The 26499-nt window shown below is 43.0% G+C and overlaps 1 protein-coding gene and 1 long non-coding RNA gene across 6 annotated transcripts in view; both read left to right on the top strand.

The window, feature by feature from the left end:
* LOC113018834 (obscurin-like) overlaps window positions 1–26499 on the top strand; it is a 159194-nt gene that overhangs the window by 20746 nt on the left and 111949 nt on the right. For 2 of the 5 annotated variants that reach the window (XM_026162232.1, XM_026162233.1), the window contains exons 4-12: window positions 13435–13695; window positions 13796–14071; window positions 14220–14519; window positions 15378–15635; window positions 16417–16665; window positions 16840–16959; window positions 17119–17134; window positions 17214–17305; window positions 17535–17582. In XM_026162232.1, the coding sequence (XP_026018017.1) occupies window positions 13435–13695; window positions 13796–14071; window positions 14220–14519; window positions 15378–15635; window positions 16417–16665; window positions 16840–16959; window positions 17119–17134; window positions 17214–17305; window positions 17535–17582 (1620 nt within the window). Of the gene's footprint in view, window positions 1–13434; window positions 13696–13795; window positions 14072–14219; window positions 14520–15377; window positions 15636–16416; window positions 16666–16839; window positions 16960–17118; window positions 17135–17213; window positions 17306–17534; window positions 17583–17695; window positions 17759–17853; window positions 17910–18271; window positions 19329–26499 lie in introns of those variants that run through there. The other 3 variants (XM_026162236.1, XM_026162234.1, XM_026162235.1) reach the window with 3 other exon arrangements.
* On the top strand, window positions 9211–12403 carry LOC113018865 (uncharacterized). Its single transcript, XR_003271879.1, has 3 exons — window positions 9211–9275; window positions 9498–9530; window positions 12373–12403. It is a non-coding gene; the product is annotated as an uncharacterized LOC113018865 (long non-coding RNA).

Genomic DNA, 26499 nt, shown 5'->3' with positions numbered 1-26499 from the left:
CACCATTTGACCTTAGAACTGAAGAAGCTTCTCGGATGAGAGGTGAAACGTCTTCAAGCAACTTAAAGAAGTCCAGACTGTCATGGTTCTCAAGATCTGGAGAGGTCGTGGTGTGTGTATTGTTTGTCTTAACCTCTCCCACCAGGGCGGAACTGGACCTTGGTTCCCCGCCTCTGAACCCACCCTGAACACACACCTGTGGCTCATTCACACTGATCCTGGCAGACTACTTAAGATGGCAAGAGAGGCTGCTTCCTCGCTGGATCGTCACATTACCAAGTGTCAGTGTAGTGTAACCTATGAAAATGTTCCTTTGATCCCCTAGAGTTTCCTCCTGACTTTGTTTTTTCCTCTGTGTACAGGCCTTCTAGACTCCCTGCCCGTCTTCCCTGCCGTCCGGATTTCTGTGGATGTGTGTGAGTGAGCGTGAGCTTCTTAGTGTGGACATTTTTGAGTTACGGATCGAGTGGAAGAAGAGCGTGTGTGTACCCCCGTCTTGGACCTTCCCTTCGGACCCCGCCCTACTCCCTGGAGCCCCGTGTTATCTGTTCCACTGTACAGTGGGGCAAAAAAGTATTTAGTCAGCCACCGATTGTGCAAGTTCCCCCACTTAAAACGATGACAGAGGTCAGTAATTTGCACCAGAGGTACACTTCAACTGTGAGAGACAGAATGTGAAAAAAAAATCCATGAATCCACATGGTAGGATTTGTAAAGAATTTATTCGTAAATCAGGGTGGAAAATAAGTATTTGGTCAATAACAAAAATACAACTCAATACTTTGTAACATAACCTTTGTTGGCAATAACAGAGGTCAAACGTTTACTATAGGTCTTTACCAGGTTTGCACACACAGTAGCTGGTATTTTGGCCCATTCCTCCATGCAGATCTTCTCGAGAGCAGTGATGTTTTGGGGCTGTCGCCGAGCAACACGGACTTTCAACTCCCGCCACAGATTTTCTATGGGGTTGAGGTCTGGAGACTGGCTAGGCCACTCCAGGACTTTCAAATGCTTCTTACGGAGCCACTCCTTTGTTGCCCAGGCGGTGTGTTTTGGATCATTGTCATGTTGGAAGACCCAGCCTCGTTTCATCTTCAAAGTTCTCACTGATGGAAGGAGGTTTTGGCTCAAAATCTCACGATACATGGCCCCATTCATTCTGTCCTTAACACGGATCAGTCGTCCTGTCCCCTTGGCAGAAAAACAGCCCCATAGCATGATGTTTCCACCCCCATGCTTCACAGTAGGTATGGTGTTCTTGGGATGCAACTCAGTATTCTTCTTCCTCCAAACATGACGAGTTGAGTTTATACCAAAAAGTTCTACTTTGGTTTCATCTGACCACATGACATTCTCCCAATCCTCTGCTGTATCATCCATGTGCTCTCTGGCAAACTTCAGATGGGCCTGGACATGCACTGGCTTCAGCAGCGGAACACGTCTGGCACTGCGGGATTTGATTCCCTGCCGTTGTAGTGTGTTACTGATGGTGACCTTTGTTACTTTGGTCCCAGCTCTCTGCAGGTCATTCACCAGGTCCCCCCGTGTGGTTCTGGGATCTTTGCTCACCGTTCTCATGATCATTTTGACCCCACGGGATGAGATCTTGCGTGGAGCCCCAGATCGAGGGAGATTATCAGTGGTCTTGTATGTCTTCCATTTTCTGATGATTGCTCCCACAGTTGATTTTTTCACACCAAGCTGCTTGCCTATTGTAGATTCACTCTTCCCAGTCTGGTGCAGGTCTACAATACTTTTCCTGGTGTCCTTCGAAAGCTCTTTGGTCTTGGCCATGGCGGAGTTTGGAGTCTGACTGTTTGAGGCTGTGGACAGGTGTCTTTTATACAGATGATGAGTTCAAACAGGTGCCATTCATACAGGTAACGAGTGGGGGACAGAAAAGCTTCTTACAGAAGACGTTACAGGTCTGTGAGGGCAAGAGACTTTCCTTGTTTGAGGTGACCAAATACTTATTTTCCACCCTGATTTACGAATAAATTCTTTACAAATCCTACCATGTGGATTCATGGATTTTTTTTCACATTCTGTCTCTCACAGTTGAAGTGTACCTCTGGTGCAAATTACTGACCTCTGTCATCATTTTAAGTGGGGGAACTTGCACAATCGGTGGCTGACTAAATACTTTTTTGCCCCACTGTATATATGTATATATTCTCACTTGGTGTCACATTTCAAATAAACCCTCACCCTCTCTCTAAACTTCAGAGTCCTGCGAGTGAGTCCTCTGCCTACTAATCTGTGACAGAACGATCCAGCCACTATGGACTCAGCGGATTCTGACCCTGTTCAACGGGCTCTCCTCACTCAGGAAGCCCTGCTGGAGCGGCACGAGAAGATGCTCCACCATATCAATAAAGAGCTCTCCGCTCTTACACAGGCTCTCGCCCAGCGCACACCCCTGGTAAGCTCGCCCTCTCCGAGCGTAAACCCATCTCCGCGTGTAAGTCCCTCTCCATCTCCGAATCCCCAGGCCGCTGCTGCACCCCCCGACCCTCCCGCTGCCTGGCTAGAGGCCCCGGGGAGGACGATGCCTAGCCCTGAGCCGTTTACAGGAGAGCTGGAAAAATGTTCGGGTTTTCTTGCCCAAGTCTCCCTGTTTTTCCGTCAGCAGAACAGGACGTATGCCAGCGACGGTGCCCGGATTGCTTTCTTTGTTCAGCTATTACGAGATCGCGCGCTCCAGTGGGCTCAGGCGCTATTGAAAACCCTGCCGAATATCTCCTACCTCGACTTCCTGACTGAATTCAAAAGCGTGTTTGAAAGGGATGGCGGGCCCTCTGCTGCTGCACAGCGTCTACTAAATCTGAAACAAGGTAAACGCACTATGGCTGACTTCTCGGTTGACTTCCGCATTCTCGCTGTAGAAACCGGGTGGAAAGAAGAGGCAGTAAAGGAGGTTCTGCTCAACAATATTGCGGAGGATTTGAAGGATGAGCTCATGACGAGGGGATTACCATCATCTCTCAGCTCATTAATGTCCCTGTGCATTCACGTTGACGAGCGCCTGCGAATGTGCCGTGGGACGCGCCACTCAGTTTCCCAGAGTGCTCCGCTCAGTGTTGGGATTTTTGCCGGTAGTGCTGCTTCACCACAACAGCCGGCCTCGGTGGATGTGAGCCCCGGCGAGGCAGAGCCGATGCAGATTGGACGTGCCCGGCTTACACCAACGGAGAGGCAGCGCCATTTCATGGCTGGTGAGTGTTTATACTACGGCTGTCACGGACATTTCATCGCCGTCTGCCCCGCACGAGCAAAAGGGCGTGCCCGCCAGTAGAAACGGGGGTACTGGTGGGCGAAATAAACATCTCTCATTCCCCTCCTCATCTTTTGTTACCAGCTAAGCTCACTGCTCACGCCACCACTCACTCACTCAAGGCTTTGATAGACTCAGGGGCCGAACAGAGTTTTATTGATGCATCACTCGCTAAGAAACTGGGCCTAACTATTGAACCTCTGCCCCATGCTCTTCGAGCCTCATCTCTGAACGGACAGCGTTTGCCTGATGTCACCCATGTTTCTGAACCAGTCACCCTGTGTTTGTCTGGAAATCACACTGAATTAATCAGTCTGTTTGTTTTCAAAGCTCCGCTGACGCCTCTGGTTCTGGGCTATCCATGGCTGTTGCAGCATAACCCACTGATTGATTGGCAGGCGGGCTGTGTGTCTAGATGGGGGGAGGGTTGCCATATGACTTGCTTAAAATCAGCCATTCCATCCATTGGCTCCTCCGCATCACCCCCGCAGACTCCTCCGGACCTAACAGCAGTTCCTTCAGTGTACCATGAACTAGCGGAGGTGTTTAGTAAGGATCGCGCCCGTTCCCTTCCCCCACACCGGCCTTATGATTGTGCCATTGACTTGTTACCAGGAGCTCCGTTGCCTACTAGCCGACTCTATAGCCTGTCACGGCCAGAAAGAGAAGCCATGGAGGAGTACATTACTGATGCTCTGGCTGCGGGACTCATTCGGCCATCTACCTCTCCCTTGGCATCAGGATTTTTCTTCGTGGACAAGAAGGACAAGTCCCTCCGGCCATGCGTTGACTATCGGGGCTTGAATGCAATCACTGTCAAGAATAAATACCCGCTGCCCCTGCTGACCTCAGCATTTGAGCTTCTCCACGGGATGAAAATGTTCAGTAAACTCGACCTCCGCAGTGCTTACCATTTGGTTCGCATTAGGGCAGGGGATGAGTGGAAGACTGCCTTCAACACCCATCTGGGACATTTTGAATATCTTGTAATGCCTTTTGGATTAACAAATGCCCCGGCAGTCTTCCAAGCCCTCGTAAATGACGTCCTCAGAGACTTCCTCAACCACTTTGTTTTCGTCTACCTGGACGATATACTCATCTTCTCCAGGTCAGTGTCAGAGCACGAAAGACATGTCAAACTGGTGTTACAAAGATTGTTGCAAAACCGCCTTTTTGTCAAAGCAGAGAAGTGTGAGTTTCATGTAACCACTGTTTCTTTCCTTGGATTCATAATTGAGCAGGGAAACTTGAGACCGGATCCTGGAAAGGTCAAAGCGGTTTTGGAGTGGCCCACACCCCCAAACCGCAAACAGCTTCAACGTTTTTTGGGGTTTGCAAATTTCTATCGCCGTTTCATCCGTGACTTCAGCAAAATTGTCTCACCTCTTACTCACCTCACTTCCCCTAAGGTTCCGTTCCAGTGGGGACAGGCAGCCGCGGAGGCGTTCATTCATCTGAAACAACGGTTTGCCTCCGCTCCCATCCTCTCCCAGCCGGATCTCAACCAACCCTTCATCGTGGAGGTGGATGCTTCGGATGTGGGCGTGGGGGCCGTCCTCTCTCAGAATACTGAAGGTAAACTCCATCCATGCGCTTACTTCTCTCGTCGGCTTTCACCCGCAGAGCAAAACTACGATGTTGGCGACAGGGAGCTACTCGCCATCAAACTGGCACTTGAGGAGTGGCGGCATTGGCTAGAGGGGACGGCACAGCCTTTCATTGTGTGGACCGACCACAAGAACCTCGCCTACCTTCAGGCAGCAAAACGCCTCAACGCACGTCAAGCCAGGTGGGCGCTTTTCTTCACCCGTTTCAATTTCTCCATTACTTACAGGCCCGGGTCCCGAAATGTCAAACCAGATGCTTTATCACGTCAGTTTTCATCCTCTGAGGGGGATCGGGAGGTGGCGTCGATCTTTCCTCCGGGCTGTGTCATAGGAGGCCTCACTTGGGAGATTGAGTCAATGGTGCGGCAGGCCCAGCGTACCGAACCTGATCCGGGGACAGGACCCCCGGGGCGGCTCTACATCCTTTCGTCCGTACGATCCCAGGTGCTCCAATGGGCCCACACAGCAAGATTCTCATGTCACCCTGGAATCCAACGCACCATTGCCTTTCTGGAACGCGCCTTCTGGTGGCCATCTTTAGCCCAAGATGCCCGAGAATATGTTAAAGCCTGTACTACCTGCGCCCAAAATAAGTCACAAAACACTCCTCCCGCAGGCTTACTTCATCCACTCCCTACCCCGGGTCGACCGTGGTCACACATTGCCCTCGACTTTGTTACTGGACTTCCACCTTCGGCAGGTAACACAGTAATTCTGTCTATTGTCGATCGCTTCTCTAAAGCAGCACATTTTGTAGCATTACCCAAGCTTCCCACAGCCCTAGAGACCGCCCAGCTGCTTACCAACCACGTGTTTCGCCTTCATGGAATTCCCTCTGACATCGTCTCTGATCGTGGGCCGCAGTTCACATCCAAGGTATGGAAAGAATTCTGCTCATCCATTGGTGCCCAGGTCAGTCTCTCTTCAGGGTACCATCCCCAAACCAATGGGCAGACGGAGAGGCTGAACCAGGAACTGGAAACAGCCCTGCGATGCGTGGCCTCGACAAACCAAAACACCTGGTGCTCGCATCTAGCCTGGATTGAGTACGCTCACAACAGCCACACCTCCTCCGCCACTGGAATGTCGCCTTTCGAGGCCTCGCTTGGATATCAGCCGGCCCTTCTCCCATCTGTGGAAGGTGAGCATCTCGTTCCCTCTGTGCAGCACCACTTCCGCAAATGTCGGCGACTCTGGCGAGCTACCCGTGCCGCCCTCCTTCGAACCAAGGAACAGAATCAACGGCTAGCTGACCGTCGGAGGTTGCCCGCACCCACCTACACACCGGGGCAAAAGGTATGGCTCTCCACGAGGTTCGTCCCTGTCCGCACTGAGTCTAAGAAACTCACACCCACCTTCATTGGACCCTTTACCGTCGAGGCTGTTGTTAACCCAGTCTTGGTCCGTTTGCAGCTCCCGCGTAGCATGCGTGTCCACAACGTGTTCCATGTGTCTCAGTTGAAACCACACCTGTCCAGTCCTCTGTGCCCTCCTTCCAGGCCCCCGCCACCCGCCCGGCTCATTGATGGCCTGCCCGCGTATGCCATTACGCGAATCATGGACTCGCGGCGCCGTGGACGGGGAGTTCAGTATCTGGTGGATTGGGAGGGCTATGGCCCGGAGGAACGCTCTTGGGTCCCTAGGTCGGCCATCCTTCACCCGGGTATGGTCCGGGATTTCCATCGCGCCCATCCGGACAAGCCTGGTGGGTCGCCTGGAGGCTCCCGTTGAGGGGGGGGGGGGGTACTGTCATGGTTCTCAAGATCTGGAGAGGTCGTGGTGTGTGTATTGTTTGTCTTAACCTCTCCCACCAGGGCGGAACTGGACCTTGGTTCCCCGCCTCTGAACCCACCCTGAACACACACCTGTGGCTCATTCACACTGATCCTGGCAGACTACTTAAGATGGCAAGAGAGGCTGCTTCCTCGCTGGAATGTCACATTACCAAGTGTCAGTGTAGTGTAACCTATGAAAATGTTCCTTTGATCCCCTAGAGTTTCCTCCTGACTTTGTTTTTTCCTCTGTGTACAGGCCTTCTAGACTCCCTGCCCGTCTTCCCTGCCGTCCGGATTTCTGTGGATGTGTGTGAGTGAGCGTGAGCTTCTTAGTGTGGACATTTTTGAGTTACGGATCGAGTGGAAGAAGAGCGTGTGTGTACCCCCGTCTTGGACCTTCCCTTCGGACCCCGCCCTACTCCCTGGAGCCCCGTGTTATCTGTTCCACTGTATATATGTATATATTCTCACTTGGTGTCACATTTCAAATAAACCCTCACCCTCTCTCTAAACTTCAGAGTCCTGCGAGTGAGTCCTCTGCCTACTAATCTGTGACACAGACGCTTTTCTTTGCAAGCTCCTTTGACTATGATGACCTGGATGACTGAGAAACTTCACAGACACACAACAGAGAATGGTAAAATATGGTAAATGGCCTGTATTTATGTAGCGCTTTTCTAGTCCCTAAGGACCCCAAAGCGCTTTACATATCCAGTCATCCACCCATTCACGCACACATTCACACACTGGTGATGGCAAGCTACATTGCAGCCACAGCCACCCTGGGGCGCACTGACAGAGAAAACAGAGAAAGATCCAGGAGACCCAAAAACAAACACGTGTCCACACCAGCAGAAGCAACAAGGAGCCAAAAAGAAAGATCACCTAAAAACCAACTGGCAGCTGATCCTGTCAGAGGTTGGCCACCCAAGTACGAGCTGAGGACAGAGCCCCAGGGCTCTGGGCACATGCACATAAATGCACAAAGACACAAACCCGCATCAACCCACCATTCTAAAACCCTTCACCCTGTGTCAGTATTTCTGTGAAGTATGAATGAAAGTTTGCACGCAGCTGCAGGCTTATCTGCACTTAAAAACCCTCAGAGATCTCATGTTTTTCTCCATCAGCCCACAGAATGAATCTCAATGTCTCCTGAAAACACTTTGGCTCTGTGCTATGTGATAATGTCTTATTCTTGCTATCAAACCTCAGGATGTGTAAAGAGGAACTGGAAGTTTGGTCATGGCCAAATTGAAATATTTAACACAATGAAGCAACATGGGGTTTGTTTCAGTGCTTTGTGTATTTACTCAATATGCATTCAAATTTAGAGTTACTATGGCAACATGAGTAAAAATATAAAAATAAATGATTTAAGGAATAATTACTAAAATGCCTTTAGATACACAATAAAAACCTCCTGACATCTCTCCTCTGTTTTTGACCTTCTGCAAATGATTTTTAGTTTTTAATAAATAATTACAATCCACAGTAAAACTGAAAATAATGAATAAGTGTTGATAATGTTTAAGAGTTTAATCACTCATATTGTAGGTACACCATAATATCATCTGACATATCAGTCTACACATAGCTAAACAGACTGAACTTCTGTCGAATCATACAGGATGTTATTCTCATTTATGTTGTAAGTTGAAACTTTTGTGACCTTGATAGAGACCATATGGAAGATTTTGTGATGACCCAGAGTCTCTGTGTTCCAGTGATCAGTTATCTGTAACTCAGTTTTCTTCATTTGTTACTATTGAGGCCTGAAATGATCAGCTTCAGTAAGCTTTAGTAAAGGTCACCTCGTCTGCATGTGACTCTGGAGAGAATTACATAGTCTTTGTTGGTAACATGTAACATTCACTTTGATGTGCCAATAGAAGATACATTTATTTGTTGTCTTTGTTAATTTAATTTGTGAAACATACAGGTCTGTAGTTTCAGTTCAACCACACAGTGAGTCATTTACTCTGTTTGGGTGTCAGCCAATCATAGAATTTAACCACAAGGTGAAAAGATTCACAGATCTGAGGTCAAAGGTCATTTTTATTATAGCACTGCATGATGATGTTTCAGCTAAGAGTCAGATAAAATCTCTAGATGTTTTTATGCAGCATGAAAGAAGAATTTCCACATAATTCCTCCGATAAAGAATCAAAATATAAAAAAAATAATTAAAAAGACTTAGATATAAAAATACAGGCTGCAAAACAGAAAAGGGGTTTTGGTACATTCACTCCCAGTGACTCCCAGTGTGCAGGAAGAGTAACATTGCAGAATGATAATGATCCAGGGGACGTTGCGAAAACATGTCAGAGTAAAAAAAGACCTGGTAAGATATGACTTAAAGTGATGGAAAACATGTCACAAAACTGCTGCGGTCAAAGCTACAGGAGCTGTTTGAGCTTTGTGTCCAAAAGGGAAGGAAGCATAGAGACACCAATCAGAAGAAGAACCTATAGAAAAACTCTGTCACACCCAAACAAAACACAACTTCTCGTTTTTTCTGCAAAGTAAAACTGTTTGTGATTATCTGAGGATCAGAGTGCAGCAGGCTGGATGTGACGATGGGGCACTCTTTGCTCTGCATGATGGGCTTTTTCTGTAAGTACACGTCTGACGTTGTTTGAAAGGCACCAATAATTAAAATGTTTCTGATCTCTGAGAATTAGTGAGTCACTGCTTAGAGCTTGTTTAGCAAACAGGAGAAATTTGGTGATTATTGTTCATCCCTAAATTTACAATAATCAATAATCAGAGTAAAGCCTTTAAAAAAAACTTTACTCTGAGGTATAATATCTGATGAGTTTTTATTCATTATTTTAGTGCTCAGTACAGTCATCTGTGGAAACGCTGAAGGTAAGAAACACTGTTTTTACTCCAGTTCATATATGTAGCTGTTATCTCCTACAATGCTCGAAATCAGGGGTGTCAAACCTACGGTCCACGGGCCACATTTGGCCCTCGATACAATTATTTCCGGCCTGCGAGCCAGTTATTAATGGACCCTCGGTATGTGGGAGCTGAATCTTCAGCCCTGCTACGAATCCGTGCTTTGATGGGCGCACCATGTGACCAATCGCATGCAAAGACAGGCTGGGATCATACCATTATGTGAAAGAAAGAAGGGGGGCAGATGTTCTGAAGACAGCAAGTGTAGTGGTACAGGCCAAACCATTTCAACAACTACCAAACAGGTAAAACAGCAAATGATTAAAGTGCAGGTAAACAGAAATGTTTCTATTTTTCAGCATCTACTATAAAAACACAGTATAGATATAATTATGATGAGCTACCAGAAGTTTCTTTGTATTTTTACACATTTGTTTCTTACAATTTAAGTCAAAGGGTGGTGCCGACAGGTTTCTCTCTTTCTCACAGCAGCTTTTTCTTCATCATGTAGAAAAACAGTTAAATACTGTAAATCATTTCTTATACTGATGGTGTCAGGGTGGTGGCTCATTGGCTCCCTTTTCTGTTCCCGTGTTTCATTCCATGTCTCCTCTCTGTGGTGAGTCTGTTTTGTCACCCATGTTTGTCTCTCACCCCTCCATGTGCCTTATTCGATGTTTGTATCTCTCTGCCCTCTCTCTCTCTCTCGCCCTCTCCCTCACCCCCTTGTGTCTTAGTCGTTTTACTGTGTTTCATCTTCATCTTCATCCTCTCTTCCCCTGTTCCTGTCCTTGTGTCTCTGCTATTGCCTCCCTGTTTGTTTATCACTGTTGTTGTCGAGTCCGTGTGTCTCAGGTGTAGGTCTCAGTGTTTCCTGTTTTAAATGGTAAATGGCCTGTATTTATATAGCGCTTTACTAGTCCCTAAGGACCCCAAAGCGCTTTACACATCCAGTCATCCACCCATTCACACACACACATTCACACACTGGTGATGGCAAGCTACATTGTAGCCACAGCCGCCCTGGGGCGCACTGACAGAGGCGAGGCTGCCGGACACTGGCGCCACCGGGCCCTCTGACCACCACCAGTAGGCAGTTTTACTTTGACAGTGTCCCATCCTGTGTTCAGTTTTGCTTCCTGTATTGTGTCATTATGTTTATTCCCCCCAGCTGTGTTCTCCGTGTGTTTCCTCATCACCATCTTGTATATTTATGGAGTCAGTTGTCAGTCGGTTTTGTATAGCATTATTTTTGTGCCAGTATTCTGACCGCAAAAAAAATTTCAGTGTTTGCTATTATCCACACACACACACACACACACACAACAGCAGCCCCTCTCGCTCAGTTTTTGCACTTGCGCTTGCTCGCAATGTGTTGCTTGCGCGCTCAACTCTTTCTGTACACCGTTATATTTGTGCCACAAAACCAGCCAATCAGAGACTTGGATGCAAAAAAAAATCTGATTGGCTGTTCTGGTCTCCAATCAGCTCAAAATGACGAAATGCAATATCCCAGAATCCATTTTGTCCAAAACTTAAACGAGGCAGTGTCGGAGGAACACAGAGTGTTTAAAATGATCATATTAAGAGTGTGCTGCCTTCATACAGACTAATTCTCTTTTCATGGATGTTAATCTAAACAGTTTACAGTACAGATTTACAAGAAGATGATGATTTTTGTGAGTAGTGCAGTGTATCTCACTGATATTGGCATGTGTGCTGCTTACCTCAGTGTATGCTTTTGTATTAACTCTTGGAGTTCTCAAAATCCTTGTACAAAGCTACATGGATAAAAATGAAAGGAAATACCAGATACTCCGGCTTCCTCCCACAGTCTAAAGACATGCACTTAGTGGGGTTAAGTGAATTGATTATTTTAAATATGTGGGAGTGTGAATGTTTGTCTGTGTCTCTGTCTTAGCCCTGCAACAGACTGGCGACCTGTCCAGGGTGTACCCTGCCTCTCGCTCTATGATAGCTGGGATAGTCTATAGCCTCCTGCGACCCTGATAAGGATAAGCGGAAGAGAATGGACAAGAGTTTAAAGTGGGATTCAGCCTGTGGAAAGCCCTAAAATCAGTTTTTAATGGCTCAGGCTATTTTCTATTGAGAGCTCCAGTAGATTTTCTTAATCTATGAGCTGTGATCAGCTGACTTGCTGCTCTTTACAGATTTATCCACCTGAATTCAGTCTGATGTAAGCAGACGTTTCATGAGTTGTCCTCGTCTCTACACTCACAGTACACTGTTTATACTGACTTTATATTGGACTGTCACTGTGCACCAGTCACACACTGGTCTTTCCTTTAAATCCATCACAGTACAGCAAACTAACCTGTTTATCCTGCACTAATCTGTAGAGGATTTTCATGCAGCCTTAAATAACACAGTGATTCTACCTCAGTTTGTTTTGCAGCATGCTTCACACTATGAAAAACACAATGTCAACATAAATACTCAAGTAAAGTACAGATAGCTTACGTACAGTAACAAAGTATTTGTACTTCGTTACTTCCCACCTCTGGAAATAAGTAAATTGTGTGATATTTGGCTATAAAATTGAGGTTGTTTATATGATATTGTGTGTTTATGCGTTGATGTTCAGTGTCACAGTTTAGATTTGTGCACACCTGGTTGTGTTCAGTCACTCTGCTGGTAGAGTCTAAATATCATTTAATCTGTTTGGTAAAAACTAAACTTTTTATTGTTGATTTGTAGTCAAATTTTTACCAGGACATAAATATAATTAAAATTAACAAGAGCAATAAAACCAGGATCGTTTTGTAATGATATATTTTTATTTGAACAGCTCCTCCTGAGCCCACTGTGACCCTCCAACCGTCCACGACTCAGATGTACAGAGGTGAGAAAGTCACTGTCAGATATGAGATTCAGGGATACAAGTTAAACGCATCTCCTCACTTATTTTATTTGTATTGCACAATTCATCCAAAAATATACAAAATACTAACAAAAGTAGTGTAAAACAATAATAAATGATTGTCCTCATTTTAGGAGAGACTGGTCTGCTATGTTAGCCTTTCCCAAACTGCTCGGTGGAGTGGTATCACAGTTCAGAAGTGTGAGTCAGTTTCCTGATCTCTGGAATATGAGTTGATCCAGCAGGAACAGATGATTTCAGTGGAAGTTCAGATCTCCTAGGCGTGGATCACCGTCAAGATTCAACAGTCTCAGATTTCAGTTCTGAGATCTGCTCTCGGCTGATAAACCTGATCTGTTTTGCAACACAAACACTGGAGTCTTATTCCAGCATTCCTAACAGCTCAGCTGGAAATCACATCCAAACTGCTCCCTGTAATGTCAGCGGTAGAGTTGACTGTGCGTATTAGTGTGGTCTAAAGACATCTGTGCGACAGGAAATGTCAGCTTCCACAGCAAAAGAATATAAAACAACCTTACTAGGTCTCATCTTAGCTATCAGAGGCTTCAACATCAGATTTAGTAAAGAACGCAAGGACATAACGTGCTAACTGACACCAAAGAAAACTAACTGTTACTCACCAAATTCCAATACACCAAAAACAAAAGTAAAAAACAACACCAATGAAACGATAACTGCTCACACTCGTTTAGGAGCAATTCTCACATGTTCAAAATACAATCAGATCATATTAACCTGGGTTACTTCCTCATTATTGATCAATAAACTCAGTCATGCTTCAAATTAATTATTTGAAATGTGCATGTATGTAATAAATTAAAATACACAAAAGTAAATAAAACAAATTCACTGTTTTGATCAAAACAGAAATACAGAATATTTTGTGTGGCACAGTTTGTTTTATCTCAACTATGGTTTTGTGATATTTGATCATTTACATATTTCCATCTTTAAATTGTTCTGATTCAGTCATTTTTACCAAACCAAAGGCTGAACTGAGAGCTGATAGGACAGCTGTTCCAGTAGGGGGCAGTGTGACCCTGACCTGCTCTGTGAACCCATCATCATATGGATGGAAATACTACTGGTACAGAGATGGCAAATCTTATCAACCTGTGACAAATGAACAAATCAGTGTCTCAGAGGGAGGACGCTACAGCTGCAGAGGAGGAAGAGGAGAACCAGTTTACTACACAGAGTGGAGTCAGCCAGTTTGGATTGACACAACTGGTGAGTTCAAACTTGAACTTACCACAAAGCACTACATCTGATGGTAACTGAACCTTTTGTCATTCATGTGTTTTTATTGTACTTTCTTGAACATTAACAGTCTCAAACAGGCCTGTTGTGACTCTGCATCCAAACTGGTCTGAGATATACAGAGGAGAGACGATCACTGTCAGATGTGAGATCCATGGAGGAGACACTGAGTGGGATTATGAGTGGGAAACAAACAGCATGATAAAACCTCCAAATCAAAATGAATACAGGATTATTTCTGCTTCATCATCCAACAGTGAAAACTATCGCTGTAAGGGCAGAATGAAAAGTTCACAGCATGAAACAACAGAGTGGAGTGATTCAGTCACACTGACAGTTTCTGACAGTAGGTCATATTTGCTTTAAGCTGTTTGAACACTTTGTAAAATGTGTTTCTGTTCATATAGACTGAGATTATTATTCTTTGTATAAACTGAGCTCACTGTTCAGAGACTGTACTACATGTTCACTGAGAGAAAATCTTTGTTGAACAGATGAACCCCGTCCTGTCCTCACTGTGTCTCCATCATGGCTGAGTCCTGGAGCCTCAGTAACTCTGAACTGTGAGGTTGAACATCCGTCTGCAGGATGGAGCTTCTACTGGTATAAAGCTGTTCCTGATCTATCAGAGAAATCCTCCAGTTATGAGCTGCTACCTGATGGCAGTGGGACTGCACAGGACTCCTACATCATTCATGGACAGACACACACAGCAGGATATGTGTGCAGAGCTGGAAGAGGAGACCCAGAGTATCACACTGATCACAGTCAACCAAAGTTTGTCTGGTCTGCAGGTCAGCTTGTGTCTCTCTAATAAATTATGTCATCACTTTAATTCACCATTATTTTTCTTGCAGCGGCATGCTGACATTGAAATCTGATGTCCAATTACAATTAAATTGCATTAAATGATTTTTATTTAAGTTTCCTCATAAGCATTAAATTGAATCTCATCCTTTCTCACTACATTCAAGTAAACTGAGCTTCAGTCAGACACTTCTGTTGTTATTCAAATTCCTCCTTGTTTGTTTCTCACCGAGTTAAACAAGAATGAATTTTGTCTCCGGCTCTTTTTAATCTTCATGGTGATGATTAGAAAGTCTGTAAAGCTGGCAGGACTCCTGTGAAGCACATTATGTACACAGATGATCTCGTGGTCTTTAGTCCTCATGTTGTTGTGCTTTTGCTGTGAAAAATGATATCAGACATGATGCCTGTAAAAGTGCTGTCATGATTTGTAGAAGCAAAGACAACAAACATTTAAGATCTGCTGATGTTAAACTGTCTGATAATGATCTGACTGTTTGTAATAAGGTCACAAATGTCAGGCATCTTATTACATGACAGATGGTGAAGATATTTGCTTGTGAAACAACAAACATGCACGCTGTGGACAAACTGTAGGAAAGCAGGCTTACAGAAACTTCTAATGTAGCTTCTAATGATGCTGTGAGATTATTACTGAGAGACCCAGATGGTTCAGTGAAATCTTTCCAGCTACAGGAGTCACAACATTTAAATCTGTATTAACAAATCTCATTCATAGATTTATTTGCAGTTATGGTGGGTTTAGCAAGAACTATTTTTTTCACTGTGATATTTTGAATCCTAACATCTGTGAGCTTTGTCTCTTCACTGCATGTTGTTTCCAGATGTTCATTCAGCAGCGTCTCTCACAGTGAGTCCTGACAGAGTGCAACACTTCACCTCTGACTCTGTCTCACTGACCTGTGAGGGAAACTTCACTGAGTGGAGAGTGAGGAAGTTCTCTGAGGACGGCCGACTCTCTGACTGTTGGAGAATGACTGGATCCACATGTGACATCAACACATCAAAGTCAGATACTGGAGTGTACTGGTGTGAGTCTGGATCAGGAGAGTTCAGCAGTGCAGTCAACATCACTGTACAGAGTATGTTATTATACATTTACTTCTTGGATCTGAATCATTTAGACGTCACATGAACATTTGTCCCAGCTTTGCTGTATGTGAAGTAATTCTATGTGGCAAAACAAACAACAATGATCAATGATCATTTTCAGACAGGCACCAAAGCATCAAAATATTCTTGATTGTTGGTCTCATTTCACTCGATCTTTTTATAATCAAGTTTGTCAAAATTTGCAGACAATATTTTATATATTCTCCCTTTCAGAATAAAGGAATAGGGAAACACGTCGTGTAAAATAAAACAAACATACAAACATTTACAATTTCAACTTTAACCATTAAATAATTTCATAGTTTGACTCCTGGAGGGAGGATGAAGGGAGCATCCCAACTATATTTCCACTCCGCTTAATCAAATTTTGAATTTGGGATCTGAGTTTGACAGAAAGTTTGCCAAAACATGTAGTGATACCATAATAGATAACAGAGTCAACAATCTCCATATAGAATAGTAACATGATGCATTTATTTACTCCATGGACCCTCGGCCTTCTAACAAAAATGCAAGTGCTGCCAACACGAAGTGTTGATGGTCCACATGATGAACCTACTGTAACTGAACATCTAAGCACTGAAATGTTGTCACTTGTTCAAACGTCTCTCCAGTCATTAAAACCAGGCTCTCAGAAAATCTCTCTGAAGCCAGGTCTGCATGTAGATCATGAGACACGACTCACAGCTTTTTCTAAAAGTTTTGCACCAGCTGGTCTGACTGAAACAATTGTGTGTGATTGTTTCACAGATGATGGTAATGGCCCTATCCTGGTGAGTCCTGTTCATCCTGTGACTGAGGGAGCTTCTGTTAGTCTGAGCTGCAGTTTGAGAACACAAAAAATACTTTCCAATGTGTTTTTCTATCACAATGACAAACTTATTGAAAATGATCCCCGAGGGGAGCTGAAGATCTCTGCAGTGTCAAAGTCTGATGAAGGTTTCTACAAGTGTCAGTACTCAGGAAGAGAGTCAGCACAGAGCTGGATGTCAGTTAAAGGTGAGCAGGATCAAAACATTTGATGTGTTTTTGTAAAAATGATTTTCATGCTTGAGAAGAAACATTAGATTGTCTGTTTAATGCTTGAAGTCACCTGGATTTATTTTGTGAGAACTGAAATATGCAGTATAATAATAAGTATTATACTTTATTATTACTTATTGTTTGTTACAGTAACTGTGTCAGGAGCTGACAGCTCTTCATCTCCTGTGTGGTTGATGGTTGGACTGGTTTGTGGAGTCTCTCTCATTATTATTCTCCTGCTCTTGTTGTATCGCTGCAGACAGTCCAAGTGTAAGAGCCTCTTCTTTTCATGCTGTGTTAGAGAGTTTATTTACTACACACACTTTAATTATTCACACATATACATGTATTCTGATCTCATGACACAAAATATCAGTGGAACAATTCATACATGACAAACATGTGTAATAACATTTGTCTCTTTCACAGATTCCTGCTTCACCAGGTTGGTAAAATACTTTTTATTATTATTTGAAACAAACATCAGTTACTTTTGAGTTTATTGTGTTTATTTCATGTTTTAGGTCGATCCAGTCTGAGAGTCACAGTCCGGGCTCCTCCACAAATCATGGAGTCAACCAGGATGAAACTCATGTGTACGGCTCTCTTCAACATGGTCAGTATTGAAAAACAGTCTTTATTATCATTATTAATATTGACTTTTATTAAATCTCCATTAACACAAACATTTCTCAGGTTCAGTTTGTGTTCAGCAGTTTTTCAAAGAACATTTAAAGATCTTACAGTCCTGGTTTTGACTCTCACAGTGTTTCTGTGTTTGCTCTGATCTTTAGTGTAACTGTAATAAAATGATTAATGTGAGCCTGGCTTGTTTTTTTCTTTAGGTACTGCTGACGTCTATGAATCAGTCACACAAGTGACAAACAGAAATGGTCAGTATGTGTGCTGAAAAGCACAGAGCAGTTAGAGATGAAACTTGTGTTTGATTTAATGAAACTAATTCCATGTTTTTACAATCCTGTAAATAAAATTATGAACATTTCAGGAGCAGATGAATATGAAAACGTCGCCTCTTCTCTTATTGAGTTTAAAGATCTTAGAAGAAAGAGTGAGTACATAAAACGCGTGCAGTTTAAAAATAAAACAAACATCCTTTAAAAACGTATTTGTTTTCATTTGTGGATGAATTTGATCACCTCACAGGGCAACACGACACACCAGAGGAGAGTGCTGTTTACTACAATGAAGATGGGATGCAGGTACAGTCACAACAGTCCCATGCAGTGTTTGTTTTGTTAGATCTCCACCTCACAGAAACACATAATGTACAGAGACACTGGATACAAAGTCTGAGCTTCCTGGATGCTTTTATCACCTGCTGGCTGACTAACAGCTACTTTGTAACCAGTTTTACACATAAAGCTTTTTCTCCAGCTCCACACTCAGCTCTGTATCACCTGCTCTGAAAAGAAGAAAATACATTTCATTTCATTTTCACATGTTTTGCACAAAAAGAAATCTTTACAATACAGAACACACAACAAATGATACCATGTGTATATCAGAGACCACATGTTTAAATCAATGAAAGTAAATCAGGATGATTTCCTCCTCCACACTGGTACAGAGGTGCGTCTGAGGGTCGCACCTCCTAAACAGTCAATAAGGTACAGTTAACGTCACACTCTTTGTAAAGACTCAAACATACAGAACAGAACTTCACTTTACATCGAGGGCAGGCAATGTTTTTATAATAAACTTTATTGTTCTCCAACAGGAAGCCACAGATAGGACAGGCACGAGGTGCAGCCAGTGACCCCATTAAACTGATGTTTTACTGTCCTTATTTTCCTCGAGTTATTGGTTCTGTTATTAGTTACCTAACACAACCTAATGTGAGTCTTTTGACTGAAAGTAGCCAACTGACCTGGTGGAGTCATGCTCTGTACTGACAGAATATGGCGATACATGTGTTTTTATAGCTTTAAGCAGTTATTTCTTAAATCCAGCTTCACAGTCAGAGTTACATCTGTGTCAGTTTTTGAGAGCTGGGCTCCATGATGTAAATTAGCCTTTATACATGTAGTGTTTCATGTCCACTTTAATGCTGAACACCTGATGTGACATTTTCACACAACAACACTTCTGCTCAGTATTGATTTTTCTTTTGCATGTTTGCCATCCTCCATCTTCCACTTTTACTGATTTGGTTCATGTAAACATTTCTGATGGTTTCATGTTCATCAAAATATTCTAATCTGCAGTTCCAAGTCTTAGAGATTACACTCACTTTACATTCACAGACTTGAAGTTGTTGCTGTTCTTGGGAGACATTTCTCTTTTGTTCTGGTATCAAACTGCCTCGTGTTTGCTGAGTTTCAAGCTCTTTCTGTTCACCTGTCAAACTATTGCTCATGTTTCCAGAGCAGCTTTTCTTCTGCTCAGATTAAAAATTTACAGTCATTTCTGTTTTGTTGATTTGCCAAATTGTTGCTCAGTTGTTGAGAATCACTTGTTTTCTGTTCTGTTGCCAAACTGTCTGTCAGTTTCATATAGACATTAATTTGCTCTTGTTCAGTTGCCAAGTTGCTGCTCAGTTGCTTTGAATTGAAGTTCATCTCAGTTCACAGGCTGCATTGCAGTTAAATAAAATATTTCTCTTCTGTTGAGTTTCCAAACTGTCTTTCAGAATAATTTATTCTCAGTTTTCTGCTCAGACTTTGTCTCAGACATCTGATTTTCTCCTCTTCTGTTCAGATTCAATCATCTTCTGCTCAGTTGTCTAAAGTCAAGACTGTGTCAGGGTTCCTGGGTGGTTCACCTGGTGTTTTCAGTTCATGTTCAGTTTATGTTCCACATTCATGTTTCCCGCTTCACCGTGCCAGCCCTCTGTCTCAGTGTCATTAGCTCTACTTCCTGTTTCATTATGTTCAGCTGTGTTCTCACCGGTCCCTAATCATCATCATTAGCCAGTGTACTTAAGTCCTCAGTTTCATCCTGGTCTTTGTCGTGTCATTGATGTTAATTTTGTCTACTCTGCACGTGTGTTCAGTTAAGACAGTCATTTCAGTTCAGCCAGTCATCTTATGTTCAGCTCATCTGCTCGTCATAATAAACACCAGCCTTCACCTCCCTGTGAGTCCAGCGTTTGGGTCCTCCTTTCCTCGCATCCACACTCGACACCCCTGACAGAATGACACGACCCTGCGTTGTGGACCCAGCGGACTCTGACCTCTTTGAGCGGCAGCAGGCAGCGCTCTTTCACTGGACGGAGGCGCTTTTTTACCCGCTTGGAGCACTCAAAGCACTAATGGGCTTCATGTGCACATTAGTGCTCAACAAATTGTTTAAAATCCAAAGAGGAGAAAGTAGAAAGAACATGTGACAAAATGAACACGGCTACTTACAAACACAGTGACTGTCCTCAGACAGCGCACACAACTGTCAAGTAATTCAGTTCAATTCAGTTTAACTGTCTGTTGCTGTAATTTGGTTCTATATAAATAAAAGTTGACAATTTTTATTATAAGGTGCAAAATCATAACCACAGTCGCCTCCAGGGGCTTTATATTGTAAGGACTGTACAACAATACAGAGAAACACTCCAAATCAGACGACTATGAGTGAGCAGTTGGTGACAGTGAGAATGAAAAAGAAACTTTTGACAGAACCAGGCTCAGAGAGGGGCGGTCATCTACCACCTGCTGGGGTAACACTGTGGAATAGAACCAGAAATGAATAATAACTGAGCAGCTTGACCTCACAGATCATTCGGTTGCTTTTGAAGACGATGACTTACTGTAAGTGTGATTCTGGGTCAGGAGTCTGCTGTGGCACAGAGACCCTCTGAAGCAGGGTGGGCAATTCATTTTCCTGAGGGGCCACATGAGAAACTGGGCCTTTTGTGGAGGGCCGCATCAATAAACTGAACTCAATCCTGCTCAGTACTAATTTGATCTCTGTATAAACTGGTACTGGTAAGAGTGGACGTAACAATTAGGCAACGAAAATGTGAAACAGACAGAGTTAGAAAAAAAGCCCCTCACAGCTTTTTGTTATTACGCTGATTATTTGTCTTGTTTTGTCTCTGCAATAATTCAGTTTAATAAAGTGTTTTGAAATGAACTGAGTCACTGAGTCACTGGTGAATTTTGAAGAGTTTTTTCTGTGTCTGTGACTCTTTTACTGCTTTTTTACTTGGCAGCACTTTTTTATGCGGCTCTGCCATCATGTGTCAGAATACAGAGAGAACAGTCAAAGTCAACAACTTAAACACTTTTAGAGCTGCTGAGCACCAAAGCTTGTTTTTGACCTGTTTACGCTCTGAAGCCGTCTCACTGAAGACTTTGCAAAAGGAAAATATTGTTTATGTTTTGATAAATTAAAAATTTTTAAACCCTAAAAAATTGTTTTTACTTAATTTAAGTCTACAAAATTGTACAGTGATATTTTTATTCAACAAGTAAGATCATGCAGTGATAATATGAGATCAAACTACAAACATGGCATTACAGAATGACATCTTTGTTCTTCTAAGCAGCCACGTTGCCTACATGTGTGTCAAAGGCTGTTGTTGGTATATAAATATAGTCGTGATCCTGGGTTTGCACCCAGCGTTTTGGGTTTGGACTTTATAGTTTTGGGTTATTTAATATTCAGAGGTCATGATTCTGCCCTGTCTAGTTGTTATCCCTCTGTTTATGTTTTTAGGTCGTCTTAGTTTTCTTACCTAGTTTGTGTGTGTGTGTGTGTGTGTGTGTCACGAAACATACTTGATCATGAGAGTGAGAAACAGCAACAATGCACCCCAGCAGTTTGATCCAGGAGACCAAACAATCACGTGTCCACTCCAGCAGAAAGGCCGGTAGGTTGGAAGCAAACGGCTGTGAAACTGGACAGTCTTCTAGCCTTCGTTCAAGTCCGCACTTAATTCTGCATTTTTCCGGTCGCTAGCACTGCAGCACGAAAACTTTGAAAAGGACTCAGAAATGTCGCTCAGTTTTTTGTACTTTTTTAATTCTCTAGGAGCTTAAAAACTTTATCGTCGTCGCCGGCATGTTTTGTACCTTAGGCTCGTCAGAGACAGTGATATCCAGGTAAAATAATTGTCTTTAATCTACATGCATTTAGGAATTACTTAGCATTTTTCATAATTCCAGTGACTGAATGATTGCCGGTCATTCGTACACATTCACTGTATTATATAAAATATGTAAACTAAATCTCTTTGAAACTTATAGAAGAACATTTTCTATTTCCATTTATTTTCTGTTATTCATTTGATCCTGTAACTTATTTATGTGCATAGATGGGCTGTAAAAATGACAAAGCTGAAAACAGGATTATTTCTGAGTTCACAAAAAAGCTTAGTGTCAGAGTTATATTGTTGGTTTGTCATTTATGCTTGGAACCATATAATCATATATGCTTAGAGGTATATAATCGATTACATATTGATAGATTGTCTCATCCTTAGTAGTCTGCAAAGGCTCTGTGTGCGTTCCACAGTGCTCTGGCATACACACACATCCTAAGGTCATGAGAGAGGTCGTACCTTCTCTTTCTGATTTATATTATAGGAGGACACCTACTCTATATCTGTTGAGTATAAGTATATACTTACTTACTATACTTATATATATACTTATATAAGTATAAGTGCCTTTTATTTAGGTGGTCAGCTGGGCTCCTAGCACCAGTTTTGGGTCATATTTTGACCCACATACACACACATACACACATCCATGTACACACAACCTCCCCCACGCACGCACACACACACACACACACACACACACACACACACACACACGCGCGCATACTTACACGTACACAGATGGTATTATTTGAGCACATGCATGCCTGTGTGAGATGTCATATGTTAATGAATCTATGCATATTCATGTAACCACAATAAAGAGCAGTGCTACGGGGGAGCTGACTGAGAGGGACTGGGGCTCCAGGAACAGCGCTCGTCTCGGTCATCTTCCTCGTGCACAAGATCACACAAAGAGTTCTGCCTGGTGCTTCATGCTTTTGCTAGCTGCAGTATAATTGCTGTTTGTGCCAACATAAAACCTAACAGTTAGTTACACAAATGAAGTGTATAAATTTTAAGTCTTTTCACAGCCTATTAGTATATTTGACTTAAGCTTGATAATCACAATAATGCTTTGATGTCATAAAATAAATAAAATCATACCTTTCTACTAAAACTGTTTGTTGTTCTCCACCTTTTCCTTAACCAGAGCAGACCCTTGTACTGCAGGATTAACCTGAGTGTCCCAGTCGTGGACCGTATTTTAAACCAGGAGGATCCTAGGCTTTATTTTTGTTGATGTATTATAAATATTCTTGTTTTATTGTTATTGTTTGTCCATCCATCCATCCATCCATCCATCCATCCATCCATCCATCCATCCATGTTTTTCCGCTTATCCGGGGCCGGGTTGCGGGGGCAGCAGCCCAAGCAGAGAAGCCCAGACCTCCCTCTCCCCAGCCACCTCCTCCAGCTTATCCGGGGGAACACCAAGGCGTTCCCAGGCCAGCCGAGAGATATAATCTCTCCAGCGTGTCCTGGGTCTGCCCCAGCGCCTCCTCCCAGTGGGACATGCCCGGAAAACCTCGCCCAGGAGGCATCCTTGTCAGATGCCCGAACCACCTCAACTGGCTCCTTTCGATGTGGAGCAGCAGCGGCTCTACTCAGAGCCCCTCCCAAATGGATGAACTTCTCACCCTATCTCTAAGGGAGAGGCCAGCCACTCTTCAGTTATCCCATTTCTTCTAGCCTGCATGCGGGTGACTTTCCCATGCAGGCCCATCTTCTCCAGAATTGTCCTGATCACACACAAAAAATAAGAGAAGAGAGAAAAACATGGCAACTATGTTAATGCCTAAAGTTTTCACAGCAGAACACAAGAGGAATACCGTCTGGACATCACCGGTTCTGTACAGTATGAGGGTTAATAAAACCGTACTCATATGAATATGATGTGCAAATTGATTTATTCTTGTACCTCCATGCCACAGTGGCCGAATTCTTCACCCCAGTGAAGAGGTGATCGTTTTCTCCTCTCATTTTAAGAAATTAAGCCATTTGGTCTTTGTTCCCTAAAACATGTCAAACTGAAATCCTGAAATCCAAAATGAATCCTGGGATATGGTGGGCCACGAACGATACAGCCAACACATCCTTCAAATCTGGGGAAATGAAGGACGCATTTGCCGCCGCATTTGGAGGACTCTTCAAATTTGGACAGCCTTCGTCGCGTCACTGTGACGTAATTGCCTACAAATGCAGCCATCGACAAATGCTACCCCTGAATTTGGACACAGCCTGTGTCTCAATGTGCGTTTTGCACACTTCCTGTTTTACTTTCATAGTCACTTGTGCTTTGTGCATCATGTTCAGTTTAAATTGTGTCCAGCTGTGCTTCCAAGTGTCTCCTCTTAGCTACGATTCCCTCCTGTGGTTTGTTCCCTTGTTTGTTCTTGTGTGTATTTATGCCTGCATCTCTCTCTGTCCTGCATCGCGGTCTCCCTCATCGTACAGCTGTGTGTTCTGCCTGCCGTTTAGTTTCAAATAATTTTTTTTGTAGTTTTGCATTTTTTTTTGTATTCCAGCAATACAGCTGGGTTTAAATTAACCTTTTCTAAGAGTCTGCATTTTGGTTCAAATCCTCATTCCTTCCCTCTTCACACCGCCAATAGAATAGCCCTTTATTCTCATCGTACATGTACAATGAAATTAAGGATACTCTATACTCTGCCACATTTTATTTTTAATCTATTGAAAGGCCTCATTTTTATCTGTGCCATGCAGGAAAGAGGAAATGCAGCATGTTTCAGACAGCAGTATTTTGTGTAGCTGATATTTTGTTTTACGTCAGCATATATAAGGAAGGAGCTTTCTAATCAAGTGCTTTCTTGCCCTTTTTGACTTTAATGAGGAGCTTGTTTTACTAAATTAACATGCAGTAAGATTTGAAACTGCAGTGACTGAGACCACAATTATTTGCACAAAGTATTTACTGGTGTTTTAAACTCGGACCTTTAGATCAGACCATGACAGGAAGGATCACTTTTTAAAGAGACGTGGCTGATGGAAAATATTGTGTTAACATTTTTGAAACCGCAAGTTTGCAAATAGCTGCAAGTCTATCTGCACCATCTCTGCACTTAAACAAACATCAATGACCTCATGTATGTGTGTGTGTGTGTGTGTGTGTGTGTGTGTGTGTGTGTGTGTGTGTGTGTGTGTGTGTGTGTGTGTGTGTGTGTGTGAGATAAAACATACGTGATCATGAGGGTGCAAAACCACAACAGAGAGTCAAATGGTGGGACTCCCCACCATTTGACCTTAGAACTGAAGAAGCTTCTCGGATGAGAGGTGAAACGTCTTCAAGCAACTTAAAGAAGTCCAGACGCTTTTCTTTGCAAGCTCCTTTGACTACGATGACCTGGATGACTGAGAACCTTCACAGACACACAACAGAGAAAACAGAGAAAGATCCAGGAGACCCAAAAACAAACACGTGTCCACACCAGCAGAAGCAACAAGGAGCCAAAAAGAAAGATCACCTAAAAACCAACCGGCAGCTGATCCTGTCAGAGGTTGGCCACCCCAGTACGAGCTGAGGACAGAGCCCCAGGGCTCTGGGCACATGCACAAACCTGCATCAACCCACCGTTCTAAAACCCTTCACCCTGTGTCAGTATTTCTGTGAAGTATGAATGAAAGTTTGCACGCAGCTGCAGGCTTATCTGCACTTAAAAACCCTCAGTGATCTCATGTTTTTCTCCATCAGCCCACAGAATGAATCTCAATGTCTCCTGAAAACACTTTGGCTCTGTGCTGTGATAATGTCTTATTCTTGCTATCAAACCTCAGGATGTGTAAAGAGGAACTGGAAGTTTGGTCATGACCAAATTGAAATATTTAACACAATGAAGCAACATGGGGTTTGTTTCAGTGCTTTGTGTATTTACTCAATATGCATTCAAGTTTAGAGTTACTATGGCAACATGAGTAAAAATATAAAAATAAATGATTTAAGGAATAATTACTAAAATGCCTTTAGATACACAATAAAAACCTCCTGACATCTCTCCTCTGTTTTTGACCTTCTGCAAATGATTTTTAGTTTTTAATAAATAATTACAATCCACAGTAAAACTGAAAATAATGAATAAGTGTTGATAATGTTTAAGAGTTTAATCACTCATATTGTAGGGACACCATAATATCTTCTGACATATCAGTCTACACATAGCTAAACAGACTGAACTTCTGTTGAATCATACAGGATGTTATTCTCATTTATGTTGTAAGTTGAAACTTTTGTGACCTTGATAGAGACCATATGGATGTTTTTGTGATGACCCAGAGTCTCTGTGTTCCAGTGATCAGTTATCTGTAACTCAGTTTTCTTCATTTGTTACTATTGGGGCCTGAAATGATCAGCTTCAGTAAGCTTTAGTAAAGGTCACCTCGTCTGCATGTGACTCTGGAGAGAGTTACATAGTCTTTGTTGGTAACATGTAACATTCACTTTGATGTGCCAATAGAAGATACATTTATTTGTTGTCTTTGTTAATTTAATTTGTGAAACATACAGGTCTTTAGTTTCAGTTCAACCACACAGTGAGTCATTTACTCTGTTTGGGTGTCAGCCAAACATAGAATTTAACCACAAGGTGAAAAGATTCACAGATCTGAGGTCAAAGGTCATTTTTATTATAGCACTGCATGATGATGTTTCAGCTAAGAGTCAGATAAAATCTCTAGATGTTTTTATGCAGCATGAAAGAAGAATTTCCACATAATTCCTCCGATAAAGAATCAAAATA

The sequence above is a fragment of the Astatotilapia calliptera genome, chromosome 3, assembly GCF_900246225.1.
Source record: "Astatotilapia calliptera chromosome 3, fAstCal1.2, whole genome shotgun sequence".
NCBI classification, from domain to species: Eukaryota; Metazoa; Chordata; class Actinopteri; order Cichliformes; family Cichlidae; genus Astatotilapia; species Astatotilapia calliptera.
Note: the sequence above shows the minus strand (reverse complement) of the source record. Positions and strands in the feature narration are given on the sequence as shown.